This window comes from Hipposideros armiger, unplaced genomic scaffold (assembly GCF_001890085.2).
Source record: "Hipposideros armiger isolate ML-2016 unplaced genomic scaffold, ASM189008v1 scaffold_331, whole genome shotgun sequence".
Taxonomy (NCBI): Eukaryota; Metazoa; Chordata; class Mammalia; order Chiroptera; family Hipposideridae; genus Hipposideros; species Hipposideros armiger.
In genome coordinates this window covers 1,883,931-1,911,272 of record NW_017731681.1, presented here as the reverse complement: position 1 = coordinate 1,911,272, position 27,342 = coordinate 1,883,931, and the positions used below count along the sequence as shown (strand labels likewise).

Genomic DNA, 27,342 nt, shown 5'->3' with positions numbered 1-27,342 from the left:
TGTTCAGCATCTTAGCTGTGGAGGGCAGTGTCACTGGCCCTCCTATGTGGGATCCGAACCGGGGCCCTCTGGCATCCCAAGCGAGTTCTTAACCATCGCGCCACTCGGCCGGCCCGGGGTTGGCATTTTTAAATTCATAACATAAAGTGCATAAAATTACAAAGGAAACCAGTGGCACTGTGAGATACAGTTATCAAAATATTCAAGAAAACAAATGTGAAGTGACAGTTATATATGTGCCTGTTTATTAGCACATTAAATAACAAACTGTGCCGAGGTGTAATTAGTACCATTACTCCCAAGTGGTGATGGATTTAAACGATACTTCGCAATTTCTGTAACAACTCTAAGGTGATGTGAAAACATCTGTGATTTTTATTGGTGACAAAGTCACAGGTACCGCGAATTTTTTCTCATTAAAGGAAGTGCTACCTTTTGGTTAGAGGTTGGTAAAAATAAAGATGTGTTTTTTTCCCCCATCTTTGTTCATGGCCCCAGCTTCTGTCCATGAATCCCCTTGAATCTTTGCTTCAGTTGCTTAATCAAGGGGTGCCCTGTGGGACCTCAGGGGTGTGGGGGTTGCTTGGGGAGCTCAGGGCAGTGGCTGTTTATAAGCTGGTGAGAAAAATGTCAATATTTTGAGCAAATATTGCACTGGGCGCTGTTGCGTCTGCTGAATGGGTGGCAGGGAGCGAGCCTGTCCCCTCGGACAGCAGCGCCAACCGTGCCCACACCCGGTGCTGCAGGAAGACCAGCAGCATGCTGGAGGTGGACGACGAGGGTGGCCGCATGTTTCTGCGTGTGCTCATCCACCTCACCATGCACGACTACGCGCCGCTCGTCTCGGGGGCCCTGCAGCTGCTCTTCAAGCACTTCAGCCAGCGCCAGGAGGCCATGCACACCTTCAAGCAGGTGCTGTCCCCACCTCAGCTCCCTGGCCCTCAGGGAAGGGGAGGGAGGCCTGAGGACCACCTGACGTCAGCACTGAACAGGCAGACTGCCCTGGCCACACACTGGCCTGCGTTGGGCACTGGGGGTTAGCAGTGACGGAGGAGGTGCTCACAGCTCAGAGGGGAGCTGGAGGTGCACATTTGGGGTTCTTGGCCTTGTTGAGCTCCTTAAAGGTGAGGGCCAAGTTTTGGCCACTTTCATCTCCTCTCAGCCTGGCTCAAGGCCTGTCATTTCTTATGATGTGGACAGCATTTTACAGTTTGCAAAGCTCTGTCACGTGCACCTTTGCTAAGTGCATCAAATCAACGCCTGGCACGCAGTTAGCCCTCACCGAGATGACTGGTTTTGTTACTGTGATGTCATTTGGTCTTGATGGCTCCCTGTGAAATGGGACTGGCATTTAACGAGTGCTTGCTATGTACCAGGCACCGAGCATGGGACTGACATTCATGGAATTCTCGCAGCAGCCGTGACAATGTGGTTACTGTGCTCATTCCTGTTCTATAGAGGGGGCAGATCGAAGTCCTCCCTTACTCACTGGCCTGGAGTGGGTAAGGTGGGAGTCAGGATGCAGGTCCCTCTTTCAGCCAGCATTCAGTGATGCCAGAATGCTCTGCCCTGCCCTGGTTAGGGTCCGAGTGAACAAGTGACAGGCCATAGTAGCAAGTGACACGAGGCAGTGCGGGACTGAGGCCAGGTGATGAGGCAGCTGACGACAGGGAGTGCAAGCAGGCCTGTGGCCATTCAGGGAGGCTTCCTGGAGGCAGTGGACTTAGGGCAGGGCCACAAACATTGAGCAGGTTTTGGCTCGGTGGAGAGGAACAGTGGTGGGACGGGGATGCCAGGAGCAGGAGCCTGGAGCAGGGCAGGCACCGGGAATGCCTTCAAGGCGGTGGACCTGGGGTGCCCGTGTCAACAGGCAAGCCCATTCTTGACCTTCAGGTGCAGCTGCTGATCTCAGCCCAGGACGTGGAGAACTACAAGGTGATCAAGTCGGAGCTGGACCGACTGCGGACCATGGTCGAGAAGTCGGAGCTGTGGGTGGACAAGAAGGGCAGTGTCAAGGGCGAGGAGGTGGAGGCAGGCGCCGCCAAAGACAAGAAGGAGGTGCGTGGGCTTGCGGGGAGCGGGGACAGGGCTCCCTGGAAGGGCTGGTCCTAGCTGATCCCAATCCCTGTGCTCCTAGCGGCCCACGGACGAGGAAGGCTTTCTGCCTCCGCCTGGGGAGAAGAGCAGTGAGAACTACCATATCGTCAAGGGCGTGAGTGGCTGGGGTCCTCAGGGATAGGGTCTGCCTGCCCTGGAGGCTTTGGGGGCCTGGCCTCTGTCTCCTCCCAGCTCTGCTGGCCACTGGCCCTCAAAATAGACATCTTCCAGCTTTTCCTGCACGTTAAAAACAACCCTGCCAAGGTCCAGATGGAATTATTTTAAAGCTGAAGGAATGTAATGAAATTCCATTTCACAGTCATATTGTTCTATTTACTTTTATGGGTGGAATTGGGATTTTCGTGCTCCCCTGCCTTCTGATGATCTGATTCAGTGGCCATGGCCTTCTTCCTGCTTCCTGTCTAGGATGAGCGCTGGGACCCAGCTGCGGTGGGCAGGGCACTCTGAGCAGCCCGAGGAGTGGGCTGGGGGAGGGGAAGCCTAAGGAGGGGGGAAGGGGCTCTGGGCTCACCCCTCTCCCCGCCAGATCCTGGAGCGGCTGAACAAGATGTGCGGTGTTGGGGAGCAGATGAGGAAGAAGCAGCAGCGGCTGCTCAAGAACATGGATGCCCACAAGGTCATGCTGGACCTGCTTCAGATCCCCTATGACAAGGTGACCCATGGCTTCTGACCTCTGACTCCCCAGGCAGCTTCACCCTGACCTGACCCAAATCACACACTAATCCTTAATGCTGACCTAACCCAGACTCACCCTGACCTTTTACCCTGACCTGGCCCAGGCCCACCCTGGTCTCTGACTCCAAACGTAGCCTCGTCTCAACCTTTGACCCTCCACCTCCTGACTTTGACCGACCTTGATCTTGATGTGTCCCAAACCTCACCCTGACCCTTGACCCCGACACCACCACCTCAGTGTTCACCTGACCCTGACCCCATATTCCAGCCTCATCTCGACCTCTGACCCTCAGCCCTTCACACATTTCCATATCCTGACCTGGAGGCCCAGCTTTCACCTGGAACCCAGGCCCTGACCCACCCTCACGCCTGTCCGACTCAGGCCCCAGACCCCGTCCTCGCCTTCCTCCTGTGGTAGGCCCAGCACCCTCTCCCCTCTCTGTGCCCAGGGTGATGCCAAGATGATGGAGATCTTGCGCTACACACACCAGTTTCTGCAGAAGTTCTGTGCGGGGAACCCCGGCAACCAGGCCCTGCTGCACAAGCACCTGCACCTCTTCCTCACGCCGGGGGTGAGGGAGCAGGGGTGGGGGCACCGGGGTGGGTGGGGTCCCGCGGCGTGGAGGCCCGCTCTCCTGCTCTTGGCGCTCTGATTCATTCATTCTCCGCCGACTGGAGCCTCAGACCTGCGGTGCTCCGAAGAGAGGAGGGAAGAGGGGGCAGCCGCGAATGAAGNGGACGCCGTGCCACCCAGCTTCTGGAGGCGGAGACCATGCAGCACATCTTCCTGAACAACTACCAGCTGTGCTCCGAGGTCAGCGAGCCCGTGCTGCAGCACTTCGTGCACCTGCTGGCCACCCACGGGCGCCACGTGCAGTACCTGGACTTCCTGCACACCGTCATCAAGGCCGAGGGCAAGTACGTCAAGAAGTGCCAGGACATGATCATGACTGAGGTGAGGGCGGGGCCGAGGGGCACATGGGACTTGGGTGTGGCTGCAGGGAGGGAACCCGGGGCCAGGCCCAGAGTTAGAGAAGTCAGACAGCGGGTCACGAAAGGCACACTGGGGTGCTGGGTGTGGAGGGGCCACATAGGGAGAACTAAAGTCAAGAGGCAGGTCTCGCAGAGCTCAGGCTGCAGCCCAACAGAACTTAAGTGCCCCTTAACTTAGGCACCTAGTAGGACTCAGCTAACAGGCCTGCATGCACTCAAAAATGCATTCCTTTATCATCTAGTGTCATTTATTTAAAAATCATGAAGCACCTGCTGTGTGCCAAGGACCATGTATACCTGGGCAAGTCAGTTGAGTTAAGTGTGGAGGGATGGGGGCCACGTCCTTTGTGCTCATCGCTAGGGTCCCAGCATTTGGCACATAGTAGGTACTCAGTAAACACCTGATAACTGAAGGCATGAAGGGTGAAGGGCTGAGTCTAAATTCGGAACAAATGTGGTCTCTCCCTGGAGCGTCTTATAGCGTGGGGTGGGCAGGGAGAAAGGAGCAAATACTAAAGGGAGATGGGACACTGTGAACTGGAAGTGTTGTGCAATGTTAATTATTAATTGCTATTATTATATTACTGTGAATAACAATCGCTGACAGGAGGGAGATGCAGTGTGTGCTCTTTGAGGGTTTAAATGAAATGCTGTGGGAGCACAGAGGAGGGAGGTGATGAGCTGGGCAGGGCGGGATTTGAAAGGGCTTCCTGGAGGAGGCGCCTCTGAGACAAGTCCAAGTGGGACTTTTTTCCTTGGGGAAGAGGGGGGACTTTCTGGGTTCAGGGTTCAGTGTCCCTGATGGCAGAGGGCCCCAAGGGCCAGGAACCCCAGAAACTCAGGCAGGAGAAGGTTTTCGGAGAGTTGGGTAAGGACGGGTCAGAGTCTCAATCTCTCCCTGGTAAGTGCAGAAGGGTAGACCCAGGCCCTGCTGCACTGAGGGGCCTGACACGTTCCCCCCCATCCTGCTGGCAGCTGACCAACGCAGGTGATGACGTGGTTGTGTTCTACAACGACAAGGCCTCGCTGGCCCACCTGCTCGACATGATGAAGGCCGCCCGGGATGGCGTGGAGGACCACAGCCCCCTCATGTATCACATCTCCCTGGTGGACCTGCTGGCTGCCTGCGCCGAGGGCAAGAACGTCTACACGGAGATCAAGTGCACGTCCCTGCTGCCCCTGGAGGACGTAGTGTCTGTGGTGACACACGAGGACTGCATCACTGAGGTGGGCCTGTGTGTCCACACAGGGACACTGAGGACTGGGCGAGGTGACTGGGGTTGGAGGAAGGCCTCGAGGGTGAGGGGTACTAGAGCCAGCCTGAGCAGAGCCGCCTTGCAGCCCTGCGAGGAGGGGCAGTAAGGGGAGGTGAAGGAAAATGGGGACAGGAATGGGAGGCTTGGGGAGGGTGGTGGGGATGTGGGCGGAGAACAAGGGGAGGTCGGGAGGAATCGGTGAAGTGCAGAGAGAGGGCCTGGGCGGGCGGCCCTGCGTGTGCCCCTGACCTCCCGCCCCTGCTGCCCAGGTGAAAATGGCCTATGTGAACTTCGTGAACCACTGCTACGTGGACACCGAGGTGGAGATGAAGGAAATCTATACCAGCAACCACATCTGGACACTCTTTGAGAACTTCACCCTGGACATGGCTCGGGTCCGTCCGTGTGGGGGTGTGGACCTGCAGGCGGACTGTGGTGGCTGGGGGCCTGGGCAGCCTTTCAGGGGGTGGGAGTGGAGGGTGCTGTGTGTTGGATGCCCCCAGGCATTGCTGTCTCCTATCCCAGGTGTGCAGTAAGCGGGAGAAGCGCCTGGCTGACGCCACCCTGGAGAAGTATGTGCTGACCGTCGTGCTGGATACCATCAACGCCTTCTTCAGCTCCCCATTCTCTGAGAACAGCACCTCCCTGCAGGTGAGCTTCTTGCGTCCCAGGCAGCTTTTCTGTAGGGAAGGGGAAAATCAGAATATATATTCATATTTCGTTGTCATGCATAAAGATATCGCAGGAGTACAAGAGTATCAATTATCTATGCTGTGTCACAAATTACTCCAAAGTGGAGGAGTTTAAAACAACAAACATTTATTATCTCACAGTTTCTGTGATCAGGAATTACAGTACCATAGAATAGGAATTCCTAAATTCACTGGGTATGATAGATCCTGGGTGGCAGGGGATGCCTGGCAGCACTTACCAAAGACAAAGTGGGCATGCTTACCACAATGGGCAGCAGAGCCAAAGCAGTCATCCGGGGAGTCTGGTGCACCAACTTTGGTGTTGATCATGGTGTCCCTAGAACTGAGATAGGTAGACAGCCTTCCATCTGTATAAGCAGAAAAGCTCCGGGCTCATGAGCAGAGGTTTAACTTGACTCAATGAAAGAGTCAGAGCCCCTCAGCTAATTTCCAGACATCACAGCCCCAGAGCCCCGTGATGGAAAAGAGCCAGATTCTCTTGAGGAAGGAGCCTGCTACTCCACCTGAGTCATAAAGTAACCCTGGAACATACACAAGAAACCAATAAAAGGGGCTCCCTACAGGTGGAGGGGCTGGGAGTGGAGTGGGGATAGTGCTGCTGAGAGTTGTTAGAAAAATGTTGGGTCCCACTTTCCCAGCAAGGGTGGGTTTATTTTGACACATGTGTGCTTGGGCCCTGAAACCTCTTTGGGACTGTGGGGCTCTGGTAATTTGTATCAGCTTTCCTTACTTCTCATCAGCCACAGGGCAGAATGTGGGACAGTGGGGGTGATGGGGTCAAAGGTGGGGGTGAGACTTCTCAAAGTATGCCTTTTTATTACTTTTTAGCTTTTGAACCATGTAAATGTATCACCTTTTCACAACATTAATGTATTTAAAAATATTTTTAAAGGAAGAAAAGGGTCAACAATAGGGCTATAAGCCTCAGGCCTGGACCTTGGGGAGTTCTCACAGAGCTGCCGTGTACAGTTGGGCAGGTTGTGCACTGCTGAGGAAAGGGGGTACCGTTTTCCAGCTGTCACAGAAGCATGTGGTTGCAGTGGAGGCTGTGTCCCTCTACCAGGCCTGTTCTCTGTAGCTCTGTTTCCTGGGCCTGGGGCTGCCTGGGGTGGGGGGTGGGCCAGGCTGCAGCAGCCGGTGTGTTGCTTCTTGCAGACACACCAGACGATTGTGGTGCAGCTGCTGCAGTCCACCACACGGCTACTCGAGTGTCCGTGGCTGCAGCAGCAGCACAAGGGCTCCGTGGAGGCCTGCATCCGGACCCTCGCCATGGTGGGTGAGTGTGCCAGGGCCACTGGCTAGCTCCAACCACCCCTCCCTCCCCTTCGCCACAGGGACGCATGCCCTCACAATAAGCAAGTTATCCCTAAGCTCACCCATCATCTGCTCCCAGGTGGTTCTCAGTAAGTCCTTCTTGGTGTCTAACTTGCGTCTTGGCAATCTTGTTTTCTCCCCTGAGTCAGCTCCCCGGAGGAGAATGCTGGGTGACATTCCCCAACCAGAGTTTCTTGCGCTTGCATATGGTCTCAGGCAGGAGGGGGGCCTGTAGATGTTAGGAAGCGTAGGGACGGGAGAGAAGAGAGAAGGAGTCAGGGTGGAGCCAGGGTAGGATCAAAGAGGCAGAAACTTCCTCTTTTTACCTAAAAGGAAAGGGCACCTCGGTCCAAATGGGGCCAGGGTGGGGGTTCCTGCACCCCAGGCCCTCAGCCTAGTTCACCTTGTCCACCAGTACAGCAGCCCTGCGAGTGGCCTCCCTGGGTGGCTTAGCCACCCCACCCCTGACCAGCCCTTCGGTACCCCACCCCTCTCCCCATCCAGCCAAAGGCCGAGCCATCTCACTGCCCATGGACTTGGACGCCCACATCAGCTTGCTGCTCAGCAGTGGTGCCAGCTGTGTGGCTGCTGCCCAGCGGAATGTGTCTAACTACAAGGCGGCCACACGGACCTTCCCCCGAGTCACCCCCACCGCCAACCAGTGGGACTACAAGAACATCATCGAGAAGCTGCAGGTGGGTGTGGGGCGTCCGCCACGGGAGCAGCTTCGGAAGGGCGTGTACTTGAGGAGCACCCCTTCCTGTGCTGCCCACTCTCCCTGGGAAGGGCCTGGTCAGCTCGTCCCCTCCTCTGGGGCTGCTAAGCGTAGGCCCTGGGCAGGGGACCAAGGGGCATCATTCCAGGGGACCCAGGAGAGCTCAGGGATCCACAAGTGGGGTTGGTGCTCATAAAGAGGGTCAGGATACCCCTCAATCCTGATAACACCTTTCTGTTTATGCAACGCATTTCTGTCCACTGTCTTGTCGGGCTGTAGAGCAAGTGTGATGGCTTATTATTCCCATGTGGCAGGAGACAGAGGCCCAGAAACGGCAAGGGATTTGCCCGAGGTCACTGAGCTAGAGAAGGGGCTGGGAGAAAAGCTAGGGCTTGCGCTCCCAGCCGAGGGCTCTGAACAGACAGATGTTGTGCTTTGTTCAGGGCAGTTCTGTGGGCCCAGGGTTCCTCAGACAGGTGTGGGGCAATCTGTGGGGCTGTTCGGTGTTGGGGTGGGTGGGATGGCAGTCAAGCCTCAGTCATCTTTTGGACCTGGGTGGCCTGCACCTCGCCTGGCGGTGACCCTGTCTTGCCCACCTCAGGACATTATCACGGCCCTGGAGGAGCGCCTGAGGCCCCTGGTGCAGGCCGAGCTGTCCGTGCTGGTGGACGTCCTGCACTGGCCCGAGCTGCTCTTCCTAGAGGGCAGTGAGGCCTACCAGCGCTGTGAGAGTGGGGGCTTCCTGTCCAAGTGAGTGGGCTGCTGGGTCGGGGTGGGAAGGGAGCAGGGGTGCAGCAGCCTGAGACGGAATGGCCCACAGGTCAGAGGGCGGGGGCAGTGGCTGGAGGGAGGCAGGGGGGGCTGCCCTGACACCCCCTCCTTCCTCGCCGGCCAGGCTGATCCAGCACACCAAGGACCTCATGGAGTCGGAGGAGAAGCTGTGTGTCAAGGTGCTGCGGACCCTGCAGCAGATGCTGCTCAAGAAGGCCAAGTATGGGGACCGGGTGAGTGCCCAGGCAGGCTGGATGCCAGAGGGGCTGGCCAGGAGTTCCAGGGGCTCAGGGCCAGGACCGTCGGGCCAGTGGTTACATGGCCTAATGTACCAGTGTGGGGCCTCGCTCCCTTCCTCCCAGGGCAACCAGCTGCGCAAGATGCTGCTGCAAAACTACCTCCAGAACCGGAAGTCCAGCTCGCGGGGGGACCTTCCGGACCCTGTGGGCACTGGTCAGTACTGCCTCCCCTGCCGTGCCTCTGGGTGGCCCATTTGCCCAGGCCCTGGGCTCTCCCTCTCCCCAGCCTCATTAGCTCCCCCTCAAGCAAGTCCTCCTACTCCAGGCCTGGACCAAGACTGGTCAGCAATCGCAGCCACCCAGTGTCGGCTGGACAAGGAGGGGGCCACCAAGCTGGTGTGTGACCTCATCACCAGCACCAAGAACGAGAAGATCTTCCAGGAGAGCATTGGCCTGGCCATCCGCCTGTTGGATGGCGGCAACACCGAGATCCAGGTGGGAGTGCTGGGGCTCTCCCCTCCTGGGGTGGGTGCCTCCAGCTCAGGAGGGATCAGTGTGCCAAATTTCTGAGGCCATGGGGGCTTGTCTTCTGGGCTAGATGCTGGCGGCACTGCAAGTCTGGCTACCTGTGGGTGGCTCCACCTCCCACATCTGCCCCCTGTGTCATATGGCCAATTTTGTGTCCACACACTTCTCCCTCTGCTGCAGCCAGGCCTGAGCCTGTCTCCCCACCATGCTGCTCTCCATTATGTCCACCAGTCTTGCCTCTCAGCCTCTGCTCAGGCCTCCTTCCCTCCTCTTCCACGTCCTCGTCAGCCTTTGTTGCCCAGTTAGAGGCCTACCTCCTCCAAAAAACCCTCTCTGATTGCCTTCCTTTCTCCTTTCCTCCCTCCCTTCCTTTCGATAACTCTGCATTAAGTGCTTTCTGTGTGCCTGGCAGGGTTACAGGCACTAAGTATTCCACAGTGAAAAGAAGACAAAATCCATGTTCTCTGGGTACTTACATCCCAGTGGGGACAACAGTCAATAACTGTAACGCCTGTGTAACATGGGCAGCATGCTGGATGGTGATTGTTCAGTCAGGGGCTTAGGGAATGCTGCACGAGGGACGTCTTAGATGGAGGGTTTGGGGAAGGCGCTGGAGGTGAGCATGTGGGCAGTGGGCAGGGCGGACTGGGCAGAGCAGGCAGCTGCCACAAAGGCTGTGACTAGGAAGCGGCTGATGTGGTTGGAAAGGGGTGGAGGAGTCGTGAGTGGTGCGGCCTGGGGTCAGAAAGGTGGCAGGCCATCACGTGGCCTCGTGGGCACTGTGAGGCATGGCTCTTCCTCTGGGTGAGATGGGGCTACTATAGGGTTTCAAGCAGAGGAGGGAAGTGACTCAGATGTCAGAGGGACATCTTGGCTGCTGAGTGGGGAACACATGAAGGCCAAGGGCAGATGCAGAAGGTGGTCAGACAGCTAGTGCCAGCCTACAGCATCACAGTTACAGCAGTTACAGGCCCTTCCCCCTTCACCGTCCCCCACCCCAGTCTTAGTCCAGGGTGCAGGTGTGTCTCTGGCTCCCCCATCTCAGTCTGGTTTGAGAACTGTTGGTGGCCCATCTGTGCCCTATCCTTGTCCCTGCAGCATGGACGGAGGTCTCCGGGGTCTCACCAAGGGCTGCTTAGAGCCTGGACCGGTGCTGAGGCTACCCCCTCATATCACTGTCATCCCCAGAAATCCTTCTACAACCTGATGATGAGTGACAAGAAGTCAGAGCGCTTCTTTAAGGTGCTGCACGACCGCATGAAGCGTGCCCAGCAGGAGACCAAGTCCACGGTGGCTGTCAACATGAACGACCTGGGCAGCCAGCCCCGCGAGGACCGGGAGCCGGCAGACCCCACCACCAAGGGTCAGGGTCACCCTAGGAACACAGGGGTACAGGGCGGGGGTGCTGGGTGCGGTCAGAGGGCACAGGGTGAGGGCATCACAGGGCAGGGATAAAGGCTTAGGATGTACGAGGGGGGTTCAGGGTAGGAACACAGTGAGGGTGAGGGTCTGGGTACTCCAGCAGCCCCAGCCTCACCAGGCCTTGCTCTGCAGGCCGGGTGGCCTCCTTCTCAATGCCTGGCTCCTCATCCCGCTACTGGCCGGGCCCCAGCCTGCGCCGGGGCCACGAGGTGGGCGAGCGTGTGCAGAGCAACGAGATGGGCGTGTGCGTGCTCATCATGCAGCCCATCCTGCGCTTCCTTCAGCTGCTGTGTGAGAACCACAACCGGGACCTGCAGGTGAGCGCCTCGCCACACTTCCACACCTTCCCCTGCCATCCAGCCACCATGGGGACCCCCAACCCCTGCCCTCCGGCCGTGCACTGACGCTCTGTGCTGTCCTCTGGCCTGAGCACCACTGCTCTGTGGCTGGTGATTCCCTCACCCCTGCGTGCGGCACGCAGGACCGTGGTCCCAGGCAGGCCTTTCCCCGCCTGCTGAAGCCGTGCCACGCCCACCCCATCTGTGTGCTCTGCAGAACTTTCTGCGCTGTCAGAACAACAAGACCAACTACAACCTGGTGTGTGAGACGCTGCAGTTCCTGGACATCATGTGCGGCAGCACCACGGGAGGCCTGGGGCTGCTGGGGCTCTACATCAACGAGGACAACGTGGGCCTCGTCATCCAGACCCTGGAGACCCTCACTGAGTACTGCCAGGGCCCCTGCCATGAGAACCAGGTGAGCTATCATGGGGTATAAGCGGCAGCCGGGTGGCAGAGTGGACGTGTGGGAGGATGGAGCAGGCTAGGCAGGGGAGAAGCGAGGCCTCTGGGGCTGCCACAGTCCTGAGGTGCCTGGGCCCGGTGTCCCCCCACTGCTCCTGCCAGACCTGCATCGTGACGCACGAGTCCAATGGCATAGACATCATCACTGCGCTGATTCTCAACGACATCAGTCCCCTGTGCAAGTACCGTATGGATCTGGTACTGCAACTCAAGGTGGGACCTGTGGCAGCCCCTGTGAGTGTGCATGTGATGTGTGTGCACATATGTGACATGTCAGGTGTGCATATTGGTATGTGTGATGTGGGTGCCACGTGTGCAAGCATGTGATGTATGCAGGTTGCATGTGTGTAATGTGTATGTTTATATGTACATCTGAGTGAATGTGTGAGCTAACATGCCGGATGTACACTTAACTCTAGAAGCAAACATATTCTCGTTTTATGTGAGGGCCTCCTATGTGTGTGTCTGCTCTTTTGGGGTTAGGGGGAGGTGCGCCTGCTACAGGGCGGGGTGAAGGTGGCCTGGATATGCAGGACACTTCCCAGCAAGCCCTGGGGGTAGGTGGGGAGTGGGGAGGCTAGGAGAGGCTGTTATGGAGTACTCAGCAGAGAGGGTTTTGGGGATGTGCTGGGGCCCTCAGACTGGTCTGCCCCTCCCCCCACCCAGGACAATGCCTCCAAGCTGCTTCTAGCTCTGATGGAGAGCCGGCATGACAGTGAGAACGCTGAGCGCATCCTCATTAGTCTGCGGCCCCAGGAGCTTGTGAGTCTGGGCTGGTGGGCAGGGGGGCAGGTCACTGTTGGGGTGGTGGGCATGGGGACCCAGCCCTTCCTATGCCCCAAGAAGAGGGCATTTGAACAGGCACTGCCCCATTAGGTGGACGTCATCAAGAAGGCCTACCTGCAGGAGGAGGAGCGTGAGAACTCGGAGGTGAGCCCACGTGAAGTGGGCCATAATATCTACATCCTGGCGCTACAGGTACCAGCCCCACCCCGCGGCCCCGCCCCTGGTGATCATGTCCCCCAGCTATCTCGCTGCGGTGACTGCCACTGCCCTCTCGCTCAGCTCTCCAGGCACAACAAACAGCTGCAGCATCTGCTGAAGCCTGTGAAGCGCATCCAAGAAGAGGAGGCTGAGGGCATCTCTTCCATGGTGGGGGCCTGGGACAGAGCTGGGCATGGGGGCGGGGCTTGGGTCTAGGGGAGTGGCTGGGCGGGAGAGTGGGTGGGCAATTATCTGGGGATGAGCCTGGGAATTGAGGGCGGGGCTATGACCTGAGGTCAGGGAGGAGGGCAGAGCTGAGACCTGAGGGACTGGCTGGGGGATGAGGGGGCGGGACCAGGAACTCAGGCGGAGCTGCGGCCCGGGGGCGTGGTCTGGAGCTGAACAGCAAGGATCAGGGAGCTGAGCTAGAATTGGGGGGCGGGGCTCTGGGCGGGGCTCGGGGCGGCTGTGGCCAGTGGTGAAACCGGGACTTAGAAGTGGGAGCAATGTTGGCGTGGGTCTGCGTAGGTCCGGAAGCCTGGAGCAGGACCTAGGGCGCACCTGGGCAGGACTGCCTTATAGGATTCTGTGGACATGGTTCTCCCACTCTCTTCTACCCCTTTGAGGCTGGGTCCTAGTTGGGCTGGGCTGGGCTGGGCTGGGCCTGGTCTGGCCTGCGGGTCACTCACCTGTAGTTCAGAGCTGGGCTCAGGCCTTGTGGTGAGGGGCTACCAGGCCTGACCTCAGCACCCTCCCCACCCCCAGCTCAGCCTCAACAACAAGCAGCTGTCACAGATGCTCAAGTCCTCAGCGCCTGCACAGGAGGAGGAGGAGGACCCTCTGGCCTACTATGAGAACCACACGTCCCAGATTGAGGTGGGGCCTGCAGGCAGCAGGGACAGGGGGAGTGAGGACCGTGAAACCGGCCCTCGGTGGCCTCGGCCCAGGTGTGACTGCATGCCTGTGTGTGCCCAGATCGTACGGCAGGACCGCAGCATGGAGGAGATCGTGTTCCCAGTGCCTGGCATCTGCCAGTTCCTGACGGAGGAGACCAAGCACCGGCTCTTCACCACCACGGAACAGGACGAGCAGGGCAGCAAAGTGAGCGACTTCTTCGACCAGTCCTCCTTCCTGCACAACGAGATGGAGTGGCAGCGCAAGCTCCGCAGTGAGGACCCCGGCGGGGCGGGAGGGCAGGGCTGGGCCTGGAGCTGCTCCCTGAGGCTTGAGGCCTCCCTCACCTGCTGCTGGGTGCCTCACCCCTGCCCCTAAGAGGGCTCCAATCCTGAAGTGGGGCCTGGAGCTCGCGTGGGCAACGGGCCCCTGTGGGGTGGGCAGATGGTGTTCGTCAGGGCCGCCCTTACACCAGCCCACCACCACCCTCCTCCCACAGGCATGCCGCTCATCTATTGGTTCTCCCGCCGCATGACCCTGTGGGGCAGCATCTCCTTCAACCTGGCGGTGTTTATCAACATCATCATTGCCTTCTTCTACCCCTATGTGGAGGGCGCATCCACAGGTCAGGACACGGGGCTGGCAGGCAGGGGCCTTGCAGCCCACAGTCCCCCTCCTCCGGGTTCGGGCAGAACTGTGGGGCCAGCCAGTCTCTGAGGGGACCAGATGCAGAGTGGGGAGGAGCCCCCCCCCCGCCCTTGCACTGCCCTCTGGGCTTCACGTCCCATCATGGAGACACACAGGTGTGGTCCAGTGGGACAGACAGGGTCCTGACCTCTGGAGACAGGGCTCGCATGTGCAGACCCACGAGCCACAGACCAGACTGGTGGCAGCAGCTAGAGAGGCTCTCCTGACTTAGGCCTAGAGGTGCAGGTGTGGCGGGGGCCCTAAACCAGGTGACCAGGAACTTAACCGGGAAGGCTTCAGGAAGGCGTGGCTTCTTGGGATCTGCTGGGGTGCGGTGGGCTTGAGCAAGCAGTGCTGAGCCCTGCTGCCTGGCCCCAGGAGTGCTGGACTCCCCACTCATCTCGCTGCTTTTCTGGATCCTCATCTGCTTCTCGGTCGCGGCCCTGTTCACCAAGCGCTACAGCGTTCGCCCCCTCATCGTGGCGCTCATCCTGCGCTCCATCTACTACCTGGGCATTGGGCCCACGCTCAACATCCTGGGTGCCCTCAATGTGAGTGCCAGGGAGCCCCCCCAAACCACTCCCACGGTCGCTATGCAGCCACTCCTCTGCCCCACTCCCTCGTCCTAGGCTTGGGATTCCAAGCTCATTATGGAGCGACGGCGGGGACCCATCTGGGCCTCCCCCATCTCCCTGGGTAGCCTGGGGCAGCTGGCGCTGAGAGACAGACAGCAGCCAGGATCACTCCGGAAGCCCATTTTCAGGGCTGCTGTGCACACGGTTCCCACTGAGGACAGCAAAGACTTGCATATTATGACAATTTTCTGACAAGTCAAATGCTTTGAGCAAGGCGGGCACCTTTTCCTAACTCAGTCACTGTACAGGCGAAGGGTGATCTTCTCCAGTCCAGCCTCCTTTACTTGTAGCTCGTGTTCTTCCTGGACCTGGGGGAACTAAGGAACTTCTCTATTCTAGTCCCAGGAGCCCAGATGCACTTTTGGGAGTATTTTCATTAATGTGTCTACTGGGCTGAGCAGGACCAGCTCAGATCCACTCCATGGAAGGCCAGGCCTTTGAGCAGGGTGCTGGGTGGGCAGGGAGACGGGGTGGAGATTCAGGGTGGGCAGTGGGGCCCTGACTTCCATGTCCTACACTCGCCCCCAGCTGACCAACAAGATTGTGTTCGTGGTGAGCTTCGTGGGCAACCGTGGCACCTTCATCCGGGGCTATAAGGCCATGGTCATGGACATGGAGTTCCTCTACCATGTGGGCTACATCCTGACTAGTGTCTTGGGCCTCTTTGCCCATGAGCTCTTCTATAGCATCCTGGTGAGTGAGACCTGGTCGGGGGCTGGGCTGGGCAGGGTGCAGGGGCAGTTGGGGCTTCCGGTGAGTTGCTCGCGGTTTTATAGCACCAGCCTCTCTGTCCAGTCCTCTTGCTGCTGGGCTTGGAGGAGGAGTGCATTTCCAGAGTCGTCATCTGCCTGACCCCAGCCTGGTCTTCAAGGCCCTGATGGCCACTCTCAGCCCCCAGCCGACCCATCTTCCCTGTATGGTGCTGGTTTAAGCCTGGACTCTGGGGCCACACCATCCTAGCTTGGCTACTACTATTAGCTGTGTGACTTCTGGCAAGTTTCTTTACTGCCCTGTGCCTCAGTTTCCCCATCTGTAAAACAGGGATAATTGACAGCGCCTACCTTCTAGAATAATTGTGGTTGAAATGAGCTAAAGCAGAGAAATCACACACACTGTCCTGGCACGTAGCACATGCAATATAAGAGTTGGCCGCCCCTCTCCCTCTGTGGGGTATCCACCTGCCCCTGGACCCCTCCTTTTCCTTGGCCTTAGAACTCCAGGTTCCTTCGAGAAGCGCTCCCTGCCGCCCCCCGCCAGGTCCACTGACCTGGCTATGCCTATTAAGCGCAGACCCTACCGGAGGAGGCTGTGGGAACCACTGGCAGCTGGGCAGCCCTTGGTTCCAGCAGTGTCCCCAGCCCCTCAATGCCCCGTCTCTGCCCTGCAGCTCTTTGACCTCATCTACCGTGAGGAGACACTGTTCAACGTCATCAAGAGCGTGACCCGAAATGGCCGCTCCATCTTGCTGACCGCCCTGTTGGCGCTCATCCTCGTCTACCTCTTCTCCATCGTCGGCTTCCTCTTCCTCAAGGATGACTTCATCCTCGAGGTTGACCGGCTGCCCAGCAACCACTCCAGAGGTCCGGGGCCCCTCTCCTGGGTGGTGTGGTATGAAAGGGCCTGCACATGTGACTGACATCAGGACCAGGGCCTGCGAGTGCTTGTCCCCCCAGGCTCCTGCCTCAGTTTCTCATACTGGGCTCTGGGCCATCTAGCTCACAACAGTCTGCCTTCCTCTTCCCTGGGACAGACTGAGGAGGTGGGCTCTGGCTCCCTAAGGAGACACTTGTTTGCAGACCTTGTTATTCGTGTTAGACTCAGTATTTATAGGGGCTGTCTGTGTGTCAGACTTCGGGGTGCAGACCCCCCTTTCCTGCCCTTAGTGCACATCTCAGCTGGGACAGGGCATGAAGGCCCTTCACATGTAGCCAGACAGAGCCGGGAGCTGGCAGGATCAGGGAAGGCTTCCTGGAGGATGTGATGTGGGGGACAGAAGCAGGGGGAAGATAAGGCCAGGTATTTGGACCTCCTTATGACCTTGTCTATGTCCCTTCCAGCCAGCCCCCTGGGGATGCCACACGGAGCTGCCACATTCATGGGCACGTGCAGCAGGGAAGGGATAGACTGTGTCTCAGGGGTCTCGGTGCCTGAGGTCCTGGAAGGTGAGGGCAGTGTGTCTTGGGGAGTTTGGGAGGGGTGGGGGGCGGAGGCAGGTGCCCTGGTTTGGGTGTGAGCACATACTCCTCTGACAGAGGACGAGGAGCTGGACAGCACGGAACGGGCCTGTGACACACTCCTGATGTGCATCGTCACTGTCATGAACCATGGGCTGCGCAATGGTGGCGGCGTAGGCGACATTCTCCGCAAGCCCTCCAAAGACGTGAGCACCCCGGCCCCTCTCCCAAATCCATTTGGCCCAAGCCCTGGCCGGACCAGCAGCTGAGGACCCTGCCCTCAGGTCATGGCCAGGCAGAGCAGCTTGGCCCTCTCAGTCTTCAGTGTTAAAAGCCCCCCACCCATTTGTATCCACCTTTCCCTACTTTCCCACCCACTCAGTGTACAGTATGTTGTCACTGAGCCATCCTCACCGCAATCTGCACAGGCACCCCCCACCAGCTCACTGTGGGTACTCTAAGGAAGACCTTGGTAACCGAGCTTTGCCCAGGCTGGGGAAGGCATGAGTCAGCTGGTGGGTGGTTCCCTGGGCCCCACTGGCTTCATCTGTGAGGCAGCACCCCGGCCCACAGCAGGGGAGGCAGGGTGGGAGCTGAGCCGGCTTCATGAGGAGGCCTCAGGATTTGGCTTGGGCAACCCAGCCTTCCCGGAACAGCAGTCTGTTCCCAGTCCCATGGGGGCAAGAAGCCACCTCCCTGGCCAGACAGAGTTTCTAAAACATGTGAGGCGAGGAGTCCTGAGGGTGGGGCAGGAGTTCAATGCTGGCTGTTCCCCTAACCCAGGGGTCAGCAAACTTTTGAGATGGAAGAGCCAATCCTGTCCCTCACACCAGTTTAAAAATTATTCGAGAGCCATAAGTATATTTTTACAAATAAGGAAAAATTTTAAATCCTTTAAAAATTTTATAAATGAAACTATAATAGTTTTATTTTCATTTTCAATTTTACTTCAGAGCCACATGTACATACCCAAAGAGCCGCATGTGGCTCGCGAGCCGCAGTTTGCCGACCCCTGCCCTAACCAGGAGTTAGGGCCAGGCACAAGCCTCGCCATGTAGCCCTAACTCCTTCTCCAGGGCTTTGTTGCAGCCGGCATCCTTTCTGAGCCTGCTGTTTCCTAATCCACACTTGGGGGTGTGATTCGCTCCATGGAGTGAGGCTGGGTCCACTCTGCCATTGTCAGGGCCCTGGGAGCCAGGGGTCCTCATGACCCTTGGCTCTGGGCCGGGCCCCTCTGTCACAGCCCTGACCCCGCCTGAGTCCTGTCTGCCTGGTGAACTGGGGACTGCTGGGCCCAGCCTCCCTGCCTTGCCCTGCAGGAGTCTCTCTTCCCGGCCCGCGTCGTCTACGATCTCCTGTTCTTCTTCATCGTCATCATCATTGTGCTGAACCTCATCTTTGGGGTGATTATCGACACCTTTGCTGATCTGCGCAGCGAGAAGCAGAAGAAGGAGGAGATTCTCAAGACTACGTGCTTCATCTGTGGTGAGGCCTGGTCCCTGTCCCACGGGGCTGGGTGGCCTGTGGGCTGGGACATGTGGGCCAGCGGCACCCTCAGCCTGGCTCCTCCCTTGGTTCCTGTGGCCACTGGGGAACCCTGCCCTGGGGCTGATGGCTTGATGGCTGCTGGCTCATCCCAGAATCGAGGACAACAGGACCTTGCCTAAACTTGGAGTAGTCGAGGGAGCAGGAAAGGACCTCAGAAACGATTCCCTTAAACCCTCTTAATTTACAGAGGAAACTAAAGGCCAGTCAGTGGCCCCGAGCCTCTGGTCTTAGTCCAGGGCTTTTCCCATCCCTGGTATGAAGTACTGGTCCCCTCACCAGCTACCGCAATCTAAGGAACGGGTGTCTCCTATAGGACAAATCCTTTAGCCAGATCTCTTCCTGCTTCCCTGGGTTTGAGGAATTCTGGCATTTGCTGTCATTGTCCTTAGCTGCCATTGTGGAGGGCTGCAGCCATGGCAGGGTGGGATCTCCATGGCTAAGTGGCTGGTGCTCTAAACAGAAGTGACCTAAGTAGCCCAGAGTGGGCTGTTGCCTGTGTTCATCAGAGCTTTCAGCCCAAGAACAGACATCCCCACTACATCAAGAGGTGGTTGTGTGTGGCATTAGGGGCCCCACGGGGGCTCTTGGAGACCGACGGCTTCACCATCTGCATCCTCAGGTCTGGAGAGGGACAAGTTTGATAACAAGACGGTGTCATTTGAGGAGCACATCAAGTTCGAGCACAACATGTGGAACTACCTGTACTTTATCGTGTTGGTCCGCGTGAAAAACAAGACAGACTACACGGGGCCCGAGAGCTACGTGGCCCAGATGATCAAGGTGTGGGCCCTGGTAGGGGTGGCCGCGGCTGCCTGCTCTGACCGGGAGGCCTGGGGGTGGGGCAGGACAGCTGTGGACACTTGTTGAAAGGCCAGCCGGGGAGTGGAGGAGCAGCTGGAGCCAGCCCTCGGCCACGTGGGAGCCCGGCCAGCTGCCTGTGCTGCAGAGGGTCCCGCGTGGGCTTGTCAGAGAAAAGCCCACGGCAAACCCATCAGCCCCAAGACGGGCATGGTGCTCCTGGGCTGTGGGTACATGATGCTGAAGTAGCACGGGAGCAGGGCAGACCCTGTCATGGCCGCTGCTCTGTGGACCATTCCGAGGGAGCCTTTGCAGGCTCGGCGTGAGGAAGGGCAGTTTCCCAAAACCTGGATGGTCCCAGGCTGAGAGGGAGCCTGGAAAAACTTTCTGACTTTGGAGGAGTGAAACTTAATCTGTCCAATTTCTATAGTAACGAAGGGAATGAAGACTGAATAAAAAAAGGTCTTGTAGCGGCGTGTTGGGTAAAGGCAGCCCATCAGTTCCATCAGATGTAGCACATCTTCAAATTGCTGCACAGCAGATAAATTGCAGGCTGAAAGGAAAGACCTATTTACTGGGGAAAAGGAGTTCTGTTTGTTTTTTCAGTCTGTAATTTGAACTGATCTTTGAGTCCAGGTTTATCATTTGGTCTGAAAATTCACAGCTTGCCACAAGGAACCAGAAAACTGTTTGGTGCCCCCCTCCCGCTCCCCCCCTGTCCTGGGAAATGTGGCTTTGCCTCTCAGACACGTCAGATGCCAGCGTCCTCAGCAGGCCTGCCCTGCTCCCTCAACGTGCCATCTGTCTGACTTGCATCTTCCTGGGGTGTGGGGTTTGGGGCGCGTGTGTCAGGGCAGGGTGGGGAGGAAGGAAGGAGATTCAGGGCCTGGGTGCAGGGCCTTCCCCTCCACCTCTCCAGGGGTGTTGTGAGAGTAAACAGATGGTGCTGATAGCAGTGAGACTCCGGCAGTCTAACGGAAGTCAGCCTGTCAGTGCCGCGGCCCTAACGCCCACAGAGGTTCACTGCCAGCTCTCTCTGGCCCCAGGGAGGACCCGGTCAACTCAGACTTTCCCATGACACATCCCTGGGGAGTACTTTTGTCAAGGGTGTGGCAGCAGGCTCCCCTTACGTTACTGCTCTTCTCAACGAGGCCTTCCTAGGCCAGGCCCGAGCTTGTTCAGCCCGCTGGTGATCTCTTTCAGAACAAGAACCTGGACTGGTTCCCCCGGATGAGGGCCATGTCCCTGGTGAGCAACGAAGGGGAGGGGGAGCAGAACGAGATCCGGATTCTTCAGGACAAGCTCAACTCCACCATGAAGCTGGTGTCCCACCTCACAGCCCAACTCAACGAGCTCAAGGAGCAGGTGTGCACCCCAGCCCTGTCCTGGCACCACCCTTGGGGTCCCACACCGGGCAGCCCAGCCTGCCACGGAGGAGGAGGGAGGAGGTGCCAGGCCTTCATGTCCCCCTTTCTTCCTGGCCTGTTCTTGGCTCTGGGGTAGAAGACAGGTCGAAAACACATTCTCCTCTCTGTAGAAAGCTAGACTGGGGGTGGCAGTCCCCATCCCTGAGCACCTGAAAGACATGGCCAAGCGGAGCCTTGGGGCAGGTGTCAGGGCCCCCCTCACTCTTAGCAGTTGCTAGGAAGTCCCCCCGAGGGTTCACTGGTGATGGGGGAGGTCAGGGCAGCCTTCCGCTTCTCAGGACTCCCTCGTGTCTAGAGTATCGTCTCCATCTGGCAGTGGCAGTGAGATTAGGCTGCTTCTGTTAGGTGGGGCAGTTTCCCAGCAGCAGCACATCAAGGGTTTGTGACACTGATTGAGGACGAGGGTTTGGGGCTGACGTCCTTGCTGCACCCCGAGGGCCTTGGCCTGCCACCAGCGTCGAATGGCAGTGGGGTCCACGGAGGGAGGGTGGGCACCAGCCCTTCCACAGTGCCTGTGGAGAGGGTGCCGGGTGGCCTGACCAGTTGGCATGTTTAACCCTAGATGACGGAGCAGCGGAAACGCAGGCAACGCCTTGGCTTCGTGGACGTCCAGAGCTGCATGAGCCGCTGAGGAGAGCCATGGAGGCCCCATCGAAGGCCCAGACAGGGATGCTCATCACTGGAGAGCTGTGACAGGGAACACTGCCCCTTTCCTTGGGTCGGGTGGCCCAGCCAGCCCACCGGCCTCAAGGCTAGATGCCCACCCAGCCTCCAGCTCCTAATCTGCCAGACCCCCCCCCCCCCCGGCCAACCCAGGATCTGACCAGCATGCAGGGGGAGCCCTTAAGATTCAGAAAGTCACTGGGACTCAGTTTACCTTAATGCCTTAGAGGAAGGTCAGTCCTCTTAAAGGACTATTGCTTTGTCCCTGAAATCAGAAACTGACATTCCTTTTATTCCTCCTTGTGGGTGATTAGGAGTGGGGTCACCTCTTTATTAAGCACTACATTTTGGTTGCTGCCCACCTCTGGGGGGAGGTGCAGTAACACTGTTGCTAGTGATTCTAGGGCTTTGTTACTTAACTTATTCACAGGCTGTGCTTAGCCCTGCCCTCGGCTGCATAGCCCCCCTGCCTCAGATCTGCTGTAGACAGTGTAGACCTGTCTGTCCAGGCCGCCCCTCTGGTGCAGCCCCAGGTGGACTGGTGACCTGAGGATGGAGAGCCTTGCTCATGGGACCTGCCTCTTCGGGCCTCCTGGGAAGGAGTCACAGGCCCAGGTGACAGGGCTGTGATGTGTTAGAGTGGCTGGTTTTTGACTGCTTGTGTTTTTTCCTTTTGGTGTAATGTTTTACAAATCCTTTGGCCTGAGAACTAATAGGTTAATTGCCTTAAATAAATTAATAGAAATACAGTCCATTAGAAAGGGATGCTGTTTCCTATACCCGCTGGGGGTAGGTGGCATGCTGGCAGAGGACAAAATACAAGCCCTCGCCCTTGGCTGGACCTCACCTTGGGCTTTTGGGAGATGCTTTGAGTGACATTCTGTCTCACAGCCATTCCTAACCAAGGGTTTCTAGACAGAGCTACTGGTTTGCAGTATGACTGGTTTCTGTCATAGTCCTGTGTATTTTATTATATGCATTCCAAAGCATACTGAGGAGTCCCGGTACAAACAGGGTGAAGAACCCACTTCCACTTCTTCCCCATGAGGGGAAACTGCTGTCGGCCCCTGCCCCACCCCTTCCCAGCTCGGTTTTTGACTGAAGAAAGCTCAAGTATGAAATATGAAGTTCTACTAGTAGGAGCTAAGGCCTCATGGAGTTTAGGCGACCCTATGTGTGTGTCCCTGGCCAGGAGCCTTTGTCCTGTGGCCTCCAGAGAACTCACCCAGAGTGCTGAAGCCATGACAACCCAAGGCCTATCTGCAGCTCCACTCTGTCCCTTAAACCAACTTGGAAACGGGTTTTCTGCAAGGTCAGGGGCAGAGGGCCAAGCTCCGTCCGGAGTCAGTGGAAGTGAGGGCCAAGCAGGCTTTCCCCCTCTCTGCTGTACCCCCGCCTGCTGCTGTCTGTTTGCTACAGGATGCCTTCGATATTCACTGCTATTTTTGGCTCTCTCCCAGGAGCTCCTCTAAAAGGGAGCAAAGAGTCTTCCCAGAAGGCAACCAGACCCCTGCTGACAGGTGGGGCTCCATGGCTGTGCAGGAAGCACCTTTTTCCAGAGGTCGGAGCCCCGCATTTCCCCTCCGGGAGACTGCCCTCCCCTGACCGGCAGGCAGGGAGGATGCTTGATGGCATCCCTTCTCAGGCTGCAGCTTTCTTTAGAGCAACAAGGGCTTCCTTTCCGCGGAGGCTAGATGAGATTCCTGAGGCGGCCAGGGAGGAATCAGGGCAGTTTTATTTGTGATGACAAATACAAGACTTCATGCTTAGGTACGTGGGCGAGACAAGGCCTGAGCCCAGGCCTTATGCTTCTCCTCGGGATTCCTGGAGGTAAACTTCTCCTGCAGTTTCTTCCACATGCCTTTATTCATATCCTTAAACTCTTCCAGGGTGTCTGCAAATGAGCAAGACAAATAAAAGACTGAAGTCTAAAATCTGATTATGTACATTGGCCCCACAGGGCTTTTGCATATGAGCATGTCTCACTTTTAACACGAATGTTTCTGAAAAGAGGAAGTGCAGACCCAGCTTCTGAAAGCCAGTCAGATAGGTCACAGAAGAATAACTGCTAGCGTTCCAGGACTGAGCACTTCCGTACCAGGACCCTGCTAAGCACAATGCACCCTTACACCATTCAGCATCTAAGCAGGGCCCCCAGTGCCCTGCTCCACTTGAGTGGGCAAAGAAATGGCACTGTGGTGTCAGCAACCCACAGGCCCGGATGCTCTCTTTCAAAACTTGGCCCATGCCACACAGACCTCACTGTGTCCACTTTTCAGGTGTGGAAACTGAGGCAGAGGGTGGTTAAGTAACTTGCTCAGGTCAGCTACAAAGAAGTAGAGCTGGACCCAGGTGGTGTGGGTCCACCACATGCTGGGGAGGTTGAGCAGGAACGGGGAGACGGACCTGAGCCAGAATCTCTGCCCATCATTTCTCCACTGGCTCCTCTCAAACAAATTACCTCTGAGCTTCAGGTTCCTCATCTGTAAAGTGGAGATAAAAATACCTGCCTCAAAAATTGTGAGGATTAAAGGAAATTATAATAGAGGTACCTTGCCTGGCACCTGGCCTGCACCCAAGAAAAAGGTGACTATCTTCATAGCTATGAAGGCAGCAGGGAGCTGATGGAAGGCAGTGGGGCCCTTGTTTCAGCGCGCGTGCACACACGCACACACACCTAAATGAACTAAAGCTGGGTTTCTCAGTCTCGGCTGAGACTGAGACATTTTGGACCAGATAACTGTTTGCTGTGGGGCTGACCTGTGCATTGCAGGGTGTTTGGCAGCATCTTGGCCTCTACTCACTAGATGTCAGCAGTAGACTGCTACTGCCACCCCCGCTCCTAGCTGTGACAAACTAAAAATGTCTCCAGACATTGCCACATGTCCCCTGGGGGGCAAAACTGCCCCCAGTTGAGCACCACTGGCCTAAAGTCCAGGGCTAATGTACTATGATACCTAATTTTACCTGTATATTAAATTTAGATTTTCACATAATACTGTCTAAATTTCCTAGCCTGGATTTTCATCTGTTATCTGTTAAGGTCTAGAGAAAAGGAATAGCTTTTCTGAATAAAAAGGTAACTTACATTACTTACTAACACTGTCAGTGGGCTCTTGACTAAACAAGGACACACTGTACCTCAGCTATGAGCCCAGCATCCCACCCTGGGACTTTTCCAGAAGTCCAGGTTCCCTTGTGGGGCACAAAGCGGGATGCTGAGGGATCCTTGTCCCCTTACAAGCCATGAAGTCTCCTTTCAAGTCTCCCATGACCCCAGGCCCAGGGTGGACACACTTGGGACCCAGACTGAGGCCACTTGGCAGGCCTCAGATCCTCTCACTACATACACTACAAGGTGTCTTCTTGGCCTGTCAGGAAACATTTGGTAAGCTTATTCCATAGTCACAACAAAAATATGAGGCTTGCTGTGAAGACAAATTATCAGCACATTTCCTGGAGCTGAACTCCCAGCTGGAACAGCAGCAGCACAGGCCATGCAGGGGAGTCTGAACATCTCCGCCGGGGCACGGTCCGCCCCCACTCACAGAGGCTTCCCTGAGGGCTAACACAGAGGGCAGAGGCTGGGCCTCCAGAGCCCATTTCCATTCTAATTTCAAGTTCAAACTTTGCTCAAACTCTCCGGGCCCTCACAACGACACTGCATCAATGCTGGTAATGACATGGGCCAGGTACATGGGAATAAAATTATATATTTTTTTAAATTGCCAATAAAGTGATCCTGCCTGGTCAAAATATCTTTACCCCAGTTTTCCAGAGAGTACTGTAATAAAAATAGGATTGGGGTCAATGGATACAATAGCAGGTAATACCACCAGGTTTTAATCTGCTCAGAAGGTAAGTTTTCTGGAAGGCCAAATCCCCAAGACTTAGTTGCTGAAGGCTGCCAGAGGAGTAAGAGATAGAAATTTTTAGAGTACCAGAAGGTGAATGTTTCAGGGCCCTGCCCTCCCAGAAAAGGTTAGCCTATTTTTGTATATGATATCCTTGGCAATGAATATAGCAATTTTCCAGAACCTGCCACCAACCCCCACCTGCCCCTTCAGTGACAGTGGAGATGGGGAAAGAAGGAGGGGATGGCTAGGCAGGGTATTTCCTTTTTTGTTCATCAGGGTCTATCAGCGACTCCAAAACGTACCTAGTTAAACCCATATCTAACCCACAGACCATGTCCCCTGGGTCAGATAACTCTCAGGCGGATATCCCCATACATATTTATTGAATGCCTTTTTGTTTTAATTAAAGCCCTCATTGTTTATAAAGCCCCTTTAGGACCGTAAAAATAAAATTATTTTCCTTCCATCCTGATTTCAACTACTTGCACTTGGCAAATACGTATTCCCCTGTTCCCTGTTGCTCAGCCTTGAATTTAAAAGCTCTAAAGATGGATTTTCTTTTTTTAAAATAATGCCTTTGACCTCCCTATTCTATGGCTCAAGTATAAGCCCTTGTAGCTTCAGAATTTGGGCTATTCCACAAGACTTTCCAACAAGCAAAGCTGTCTTACTAGACAATTCCCCTGGCAGCTCAAACTCCAAGAATCATTTGCAAACCAGTCAGAAGGGGCAGCTGTGATTTCATACCTGTGGACAGGATCAGCTTGTACTCTTCCACGGACAGGCCACTAAAGCTCGTGTCTCTGGGGCGAGGGTACTGGTCATTCGGGGCAGAAAGGAGAGAAGGGAGCGGGGAGAGGGTTAGTTCTGCAGCACAACCTGAGACCTGGTGATCCTGGACTTGCTCTCTAACTGCATGCCTTTCTCTGGGCCGTGGGCGGCCAGAGGCCAGAGGCCCGGCAAGAAGAGCAGCGCCACCTGGAGGTCAAAGACTTGGCCCTGAAAGAACTGCTATCATCTGGGGCAGGCTGCTCCAACTTGAACTTGCACGGGAGTCCTCTCAGGGAATGCAGGCTGTGATTCAGGAGGATGGGTGGGGCCCACGACTCTCATTTCTTACCAGCTCTCAGGCGATTCCCCTGCTGCTGCTCTTGGACCACACTTGGAGTTGGTGGTGGGCATTTGGCCATGTATGTTTGGGGAATTTACTGAACACATTTTTCAAACCTGGGAAAAACCACACTCAATGGAATTTGACAGTAATCATGAAAGGGCCAAGGAAAATCCCAGTTTTGTCTGACAGGACTTTCCCAATCACCCCATCTTTATCACCAGAGTGTGGGGAAATGCCGGTTCCATCAGTGTGGATAGGAGAACAGGGGTGAGTTCCAACTGTTATCAGATACACCCAGAAGCACACGCTGGCATTTAAAATACAGGGCTTTTATTCAAAATTATAAATAGCTTTTATTTAAGTGACCTAAAAGCCTCTACCGGGTGCCCTGAAAATTACTGGTTACATTTGAAAGTAGCAAATCCGCAATTCTTTACAAAACACTGTGTAATCAGATTTTTACTTGTTCTCACTGGTCCTCTCCAGTCAGAGGGCTACAAAAGACTGGCCCACTCACCTTGTGTTTGTAATAGTTTGAATGGAGTCGTGCTAAACTCTCGTACATCTGATCACAGGCCTCAGGCTCTGCAACCTGAAAAACAAAGAACCCCCAAGGAGGTGAGGAACAAGCTGGGCCTCCCACAGCACGTGGATACCCCCAGGAAGGGCCCCTTAAATAAGGCATTCACAGGAAGCCGGCCTGCAGCTTAGCACCAGCTTCCAGGCTCCGCAGGAAGCAAACCTGGCCTACAGCTCCCGCTATCAGAAATCGCCTTTTGAAGTTATGGCTCCACCTCATCAACTCAACCTGCAGAAAAACTCAACCAACTGGCAAACAAACATTTATTGAGCCTCTGTGACCTGTGAACCACCACACCAGCTGTGGTGGGAGACACCACAATAAAAATACAATACTGGGGCCGGCCGAGTGGCGCGATGGTTAAGAGCTGGCTTGGGACGCCAGAGGGCCCCAGTTCGGATCCCACATATGAGGGCCAGTGACACTGCCCTCTA

The 27,342-nt window shown here is 56.3% G+C and overlaps 2 protein-coding genes across 2 annotated transcripts in view; one reads left to right on the top strand and one right to left on the bottom strand.

The window, feature by feature from the left end:
* The window catches only part of ITPR3 (inositol 1,4,5-trisphosphate receptor type 3), a 77,587-nt gene extending 55,481 nt beyond the window's left edge, over window positions 1–22,106 (top strand). Inside the window, exons 24-57 of the mRNA XM_019660834.1 lie at window positions 689–912; window positions 1,894–2,058; window positions 2,138–2,212; window positions 2,645–2,770; window positions 3,243–3,365; window positions 3,548–3,748; window positions 4,762–5,013; window positions 5,312–5,437; window positions 5,568–5,693; window positions 6,911–7,031; window positions 7,574–7,764; window positions 8,386–8,534; window positions 8,680–8,788; window positions 8,918–9,008; window positions 9,120–9,289; window positions 10,511–10,685; window positions 10,877–11,061; window positions 11,300–11,500; window positions 11,650–11,760; window positions 12,214–12,309; window positions 12,424–12,525; window positions 12,613–12,699; window positions 13,297–13,407; window positions 13,507–13,699; window positions 13,925–14,050; window positions 14,491–14,663; window positions 15,276–15,440; window positions 16,135–16,327; window positions 16,805–16,909; window positions 17,000–17,127; window positions 18,241–18,406; window positions 19,089–19,249; window positions 20,471–20,632; window positions 21,257–22,106. Coding sequence (XP_019516379.1) covers window positions 689–912; window positions 1,894–2,058; window positions 2,138–2,212; window positions 2,645–2,770; window positions 3,243–3,365; window positions 3,548–3,748; window positions 4,762–5,013; window positions 5,312–5,437; window positions 5,568–5,693; window positions 6,911–7,031; window positions 7,574–7,764; window positions 8,386–8,534; window positions 8,680–8,788; window positions 8,918–9,008; window positions 9,120–9,289; window positions 10,511–10,685; window positions 10,877–11,061; window positions 11,300–11,500; window positions 11,650–11,760; window positions 12,214–12,309; window positions 12,424–12,525; window positions 12,613–12,699; window positions 13,297–13,407; window positions 13,507–13,699; window positions 13,925–14,050; window positions 14,491–14,663; window positions 15,276–15,440; window positions 16,135–16,327; window positions 16,805–16,909; window positions 17,000–17,127; window positions 18,241–18,406; window positions 19,089–19,249; window positions 20,471–20,632; window positions 21,257–21,325 — 4,958 coding nt within the window. The 3' untranslated portion in view covers window positions 21,326–22,106. The remainder of the gene's footprint in view (window positions 1–688; window positions 913–1,893; window positions 2,059–2,137; window positions 2,213–2,644; window positions 2,771–3,242; window positions 3,366–3,547; window positions 3,749–4,761; window positions 5,014–5,311; window positions 5,438–5,567; window positions 5,694–6,910; window positions 7,032–7,573; window positions 7,765–8,385; window positions 8,535–8,679; window positions 8,789–8,917; window positions 9,009–9,119; window positions 9,290–10,510; window positions 10,686–10,876; window positions 11,062–11,299; window positions 11,501–11,649; window positions 11,761–12,213; window positions 12,310–12,423; window positions 12,526–12,612; window positions 12,700–13,296; window positions 13,408–13,506; window positions 13,700–13,924; window positions 14,051–14,490; window positions 14,664–15,275; window positions 15,441–16,134; window positions 16,328–16,804; window positions 16,910–16,999; window positions 17,128–18,240; window positions 18,407–19,088; window positions 19,250–20,470; window positions 20,633–21,256) is intronic.
* A 964-nt stretch (window positions 22,107–23,070) lies between these two features.
* Window positions 23,071–27,342, bottom strand: part of UQCC2 (ubiquinol-cytochrome c reductase complex assembly factor 2) — a 19,643-nt gene continuing 15,371 nt past the window's right edge. The window contains exons 2-4 of the mRNA XM_019660913.1: window positions 26,846–26,920; window positions 25,962–26,031; window positions 23,071–23,251 (exon numbers count right to left, since the gene is read on the bottom strand). Coding sequence (XP_019516458.1) covers window positions 23,124–23,251; window positions 25,962–26,031; window positions 26,846–26,920 — 273 coding nt within the window. The 3' untranslated portion in view covers window positions 23,071–23,123. The remainder of the gene's footprint in view (window positions 23,252–25,961; window positions 26,032–26,845; window positions 26,921–27,342) is intronic.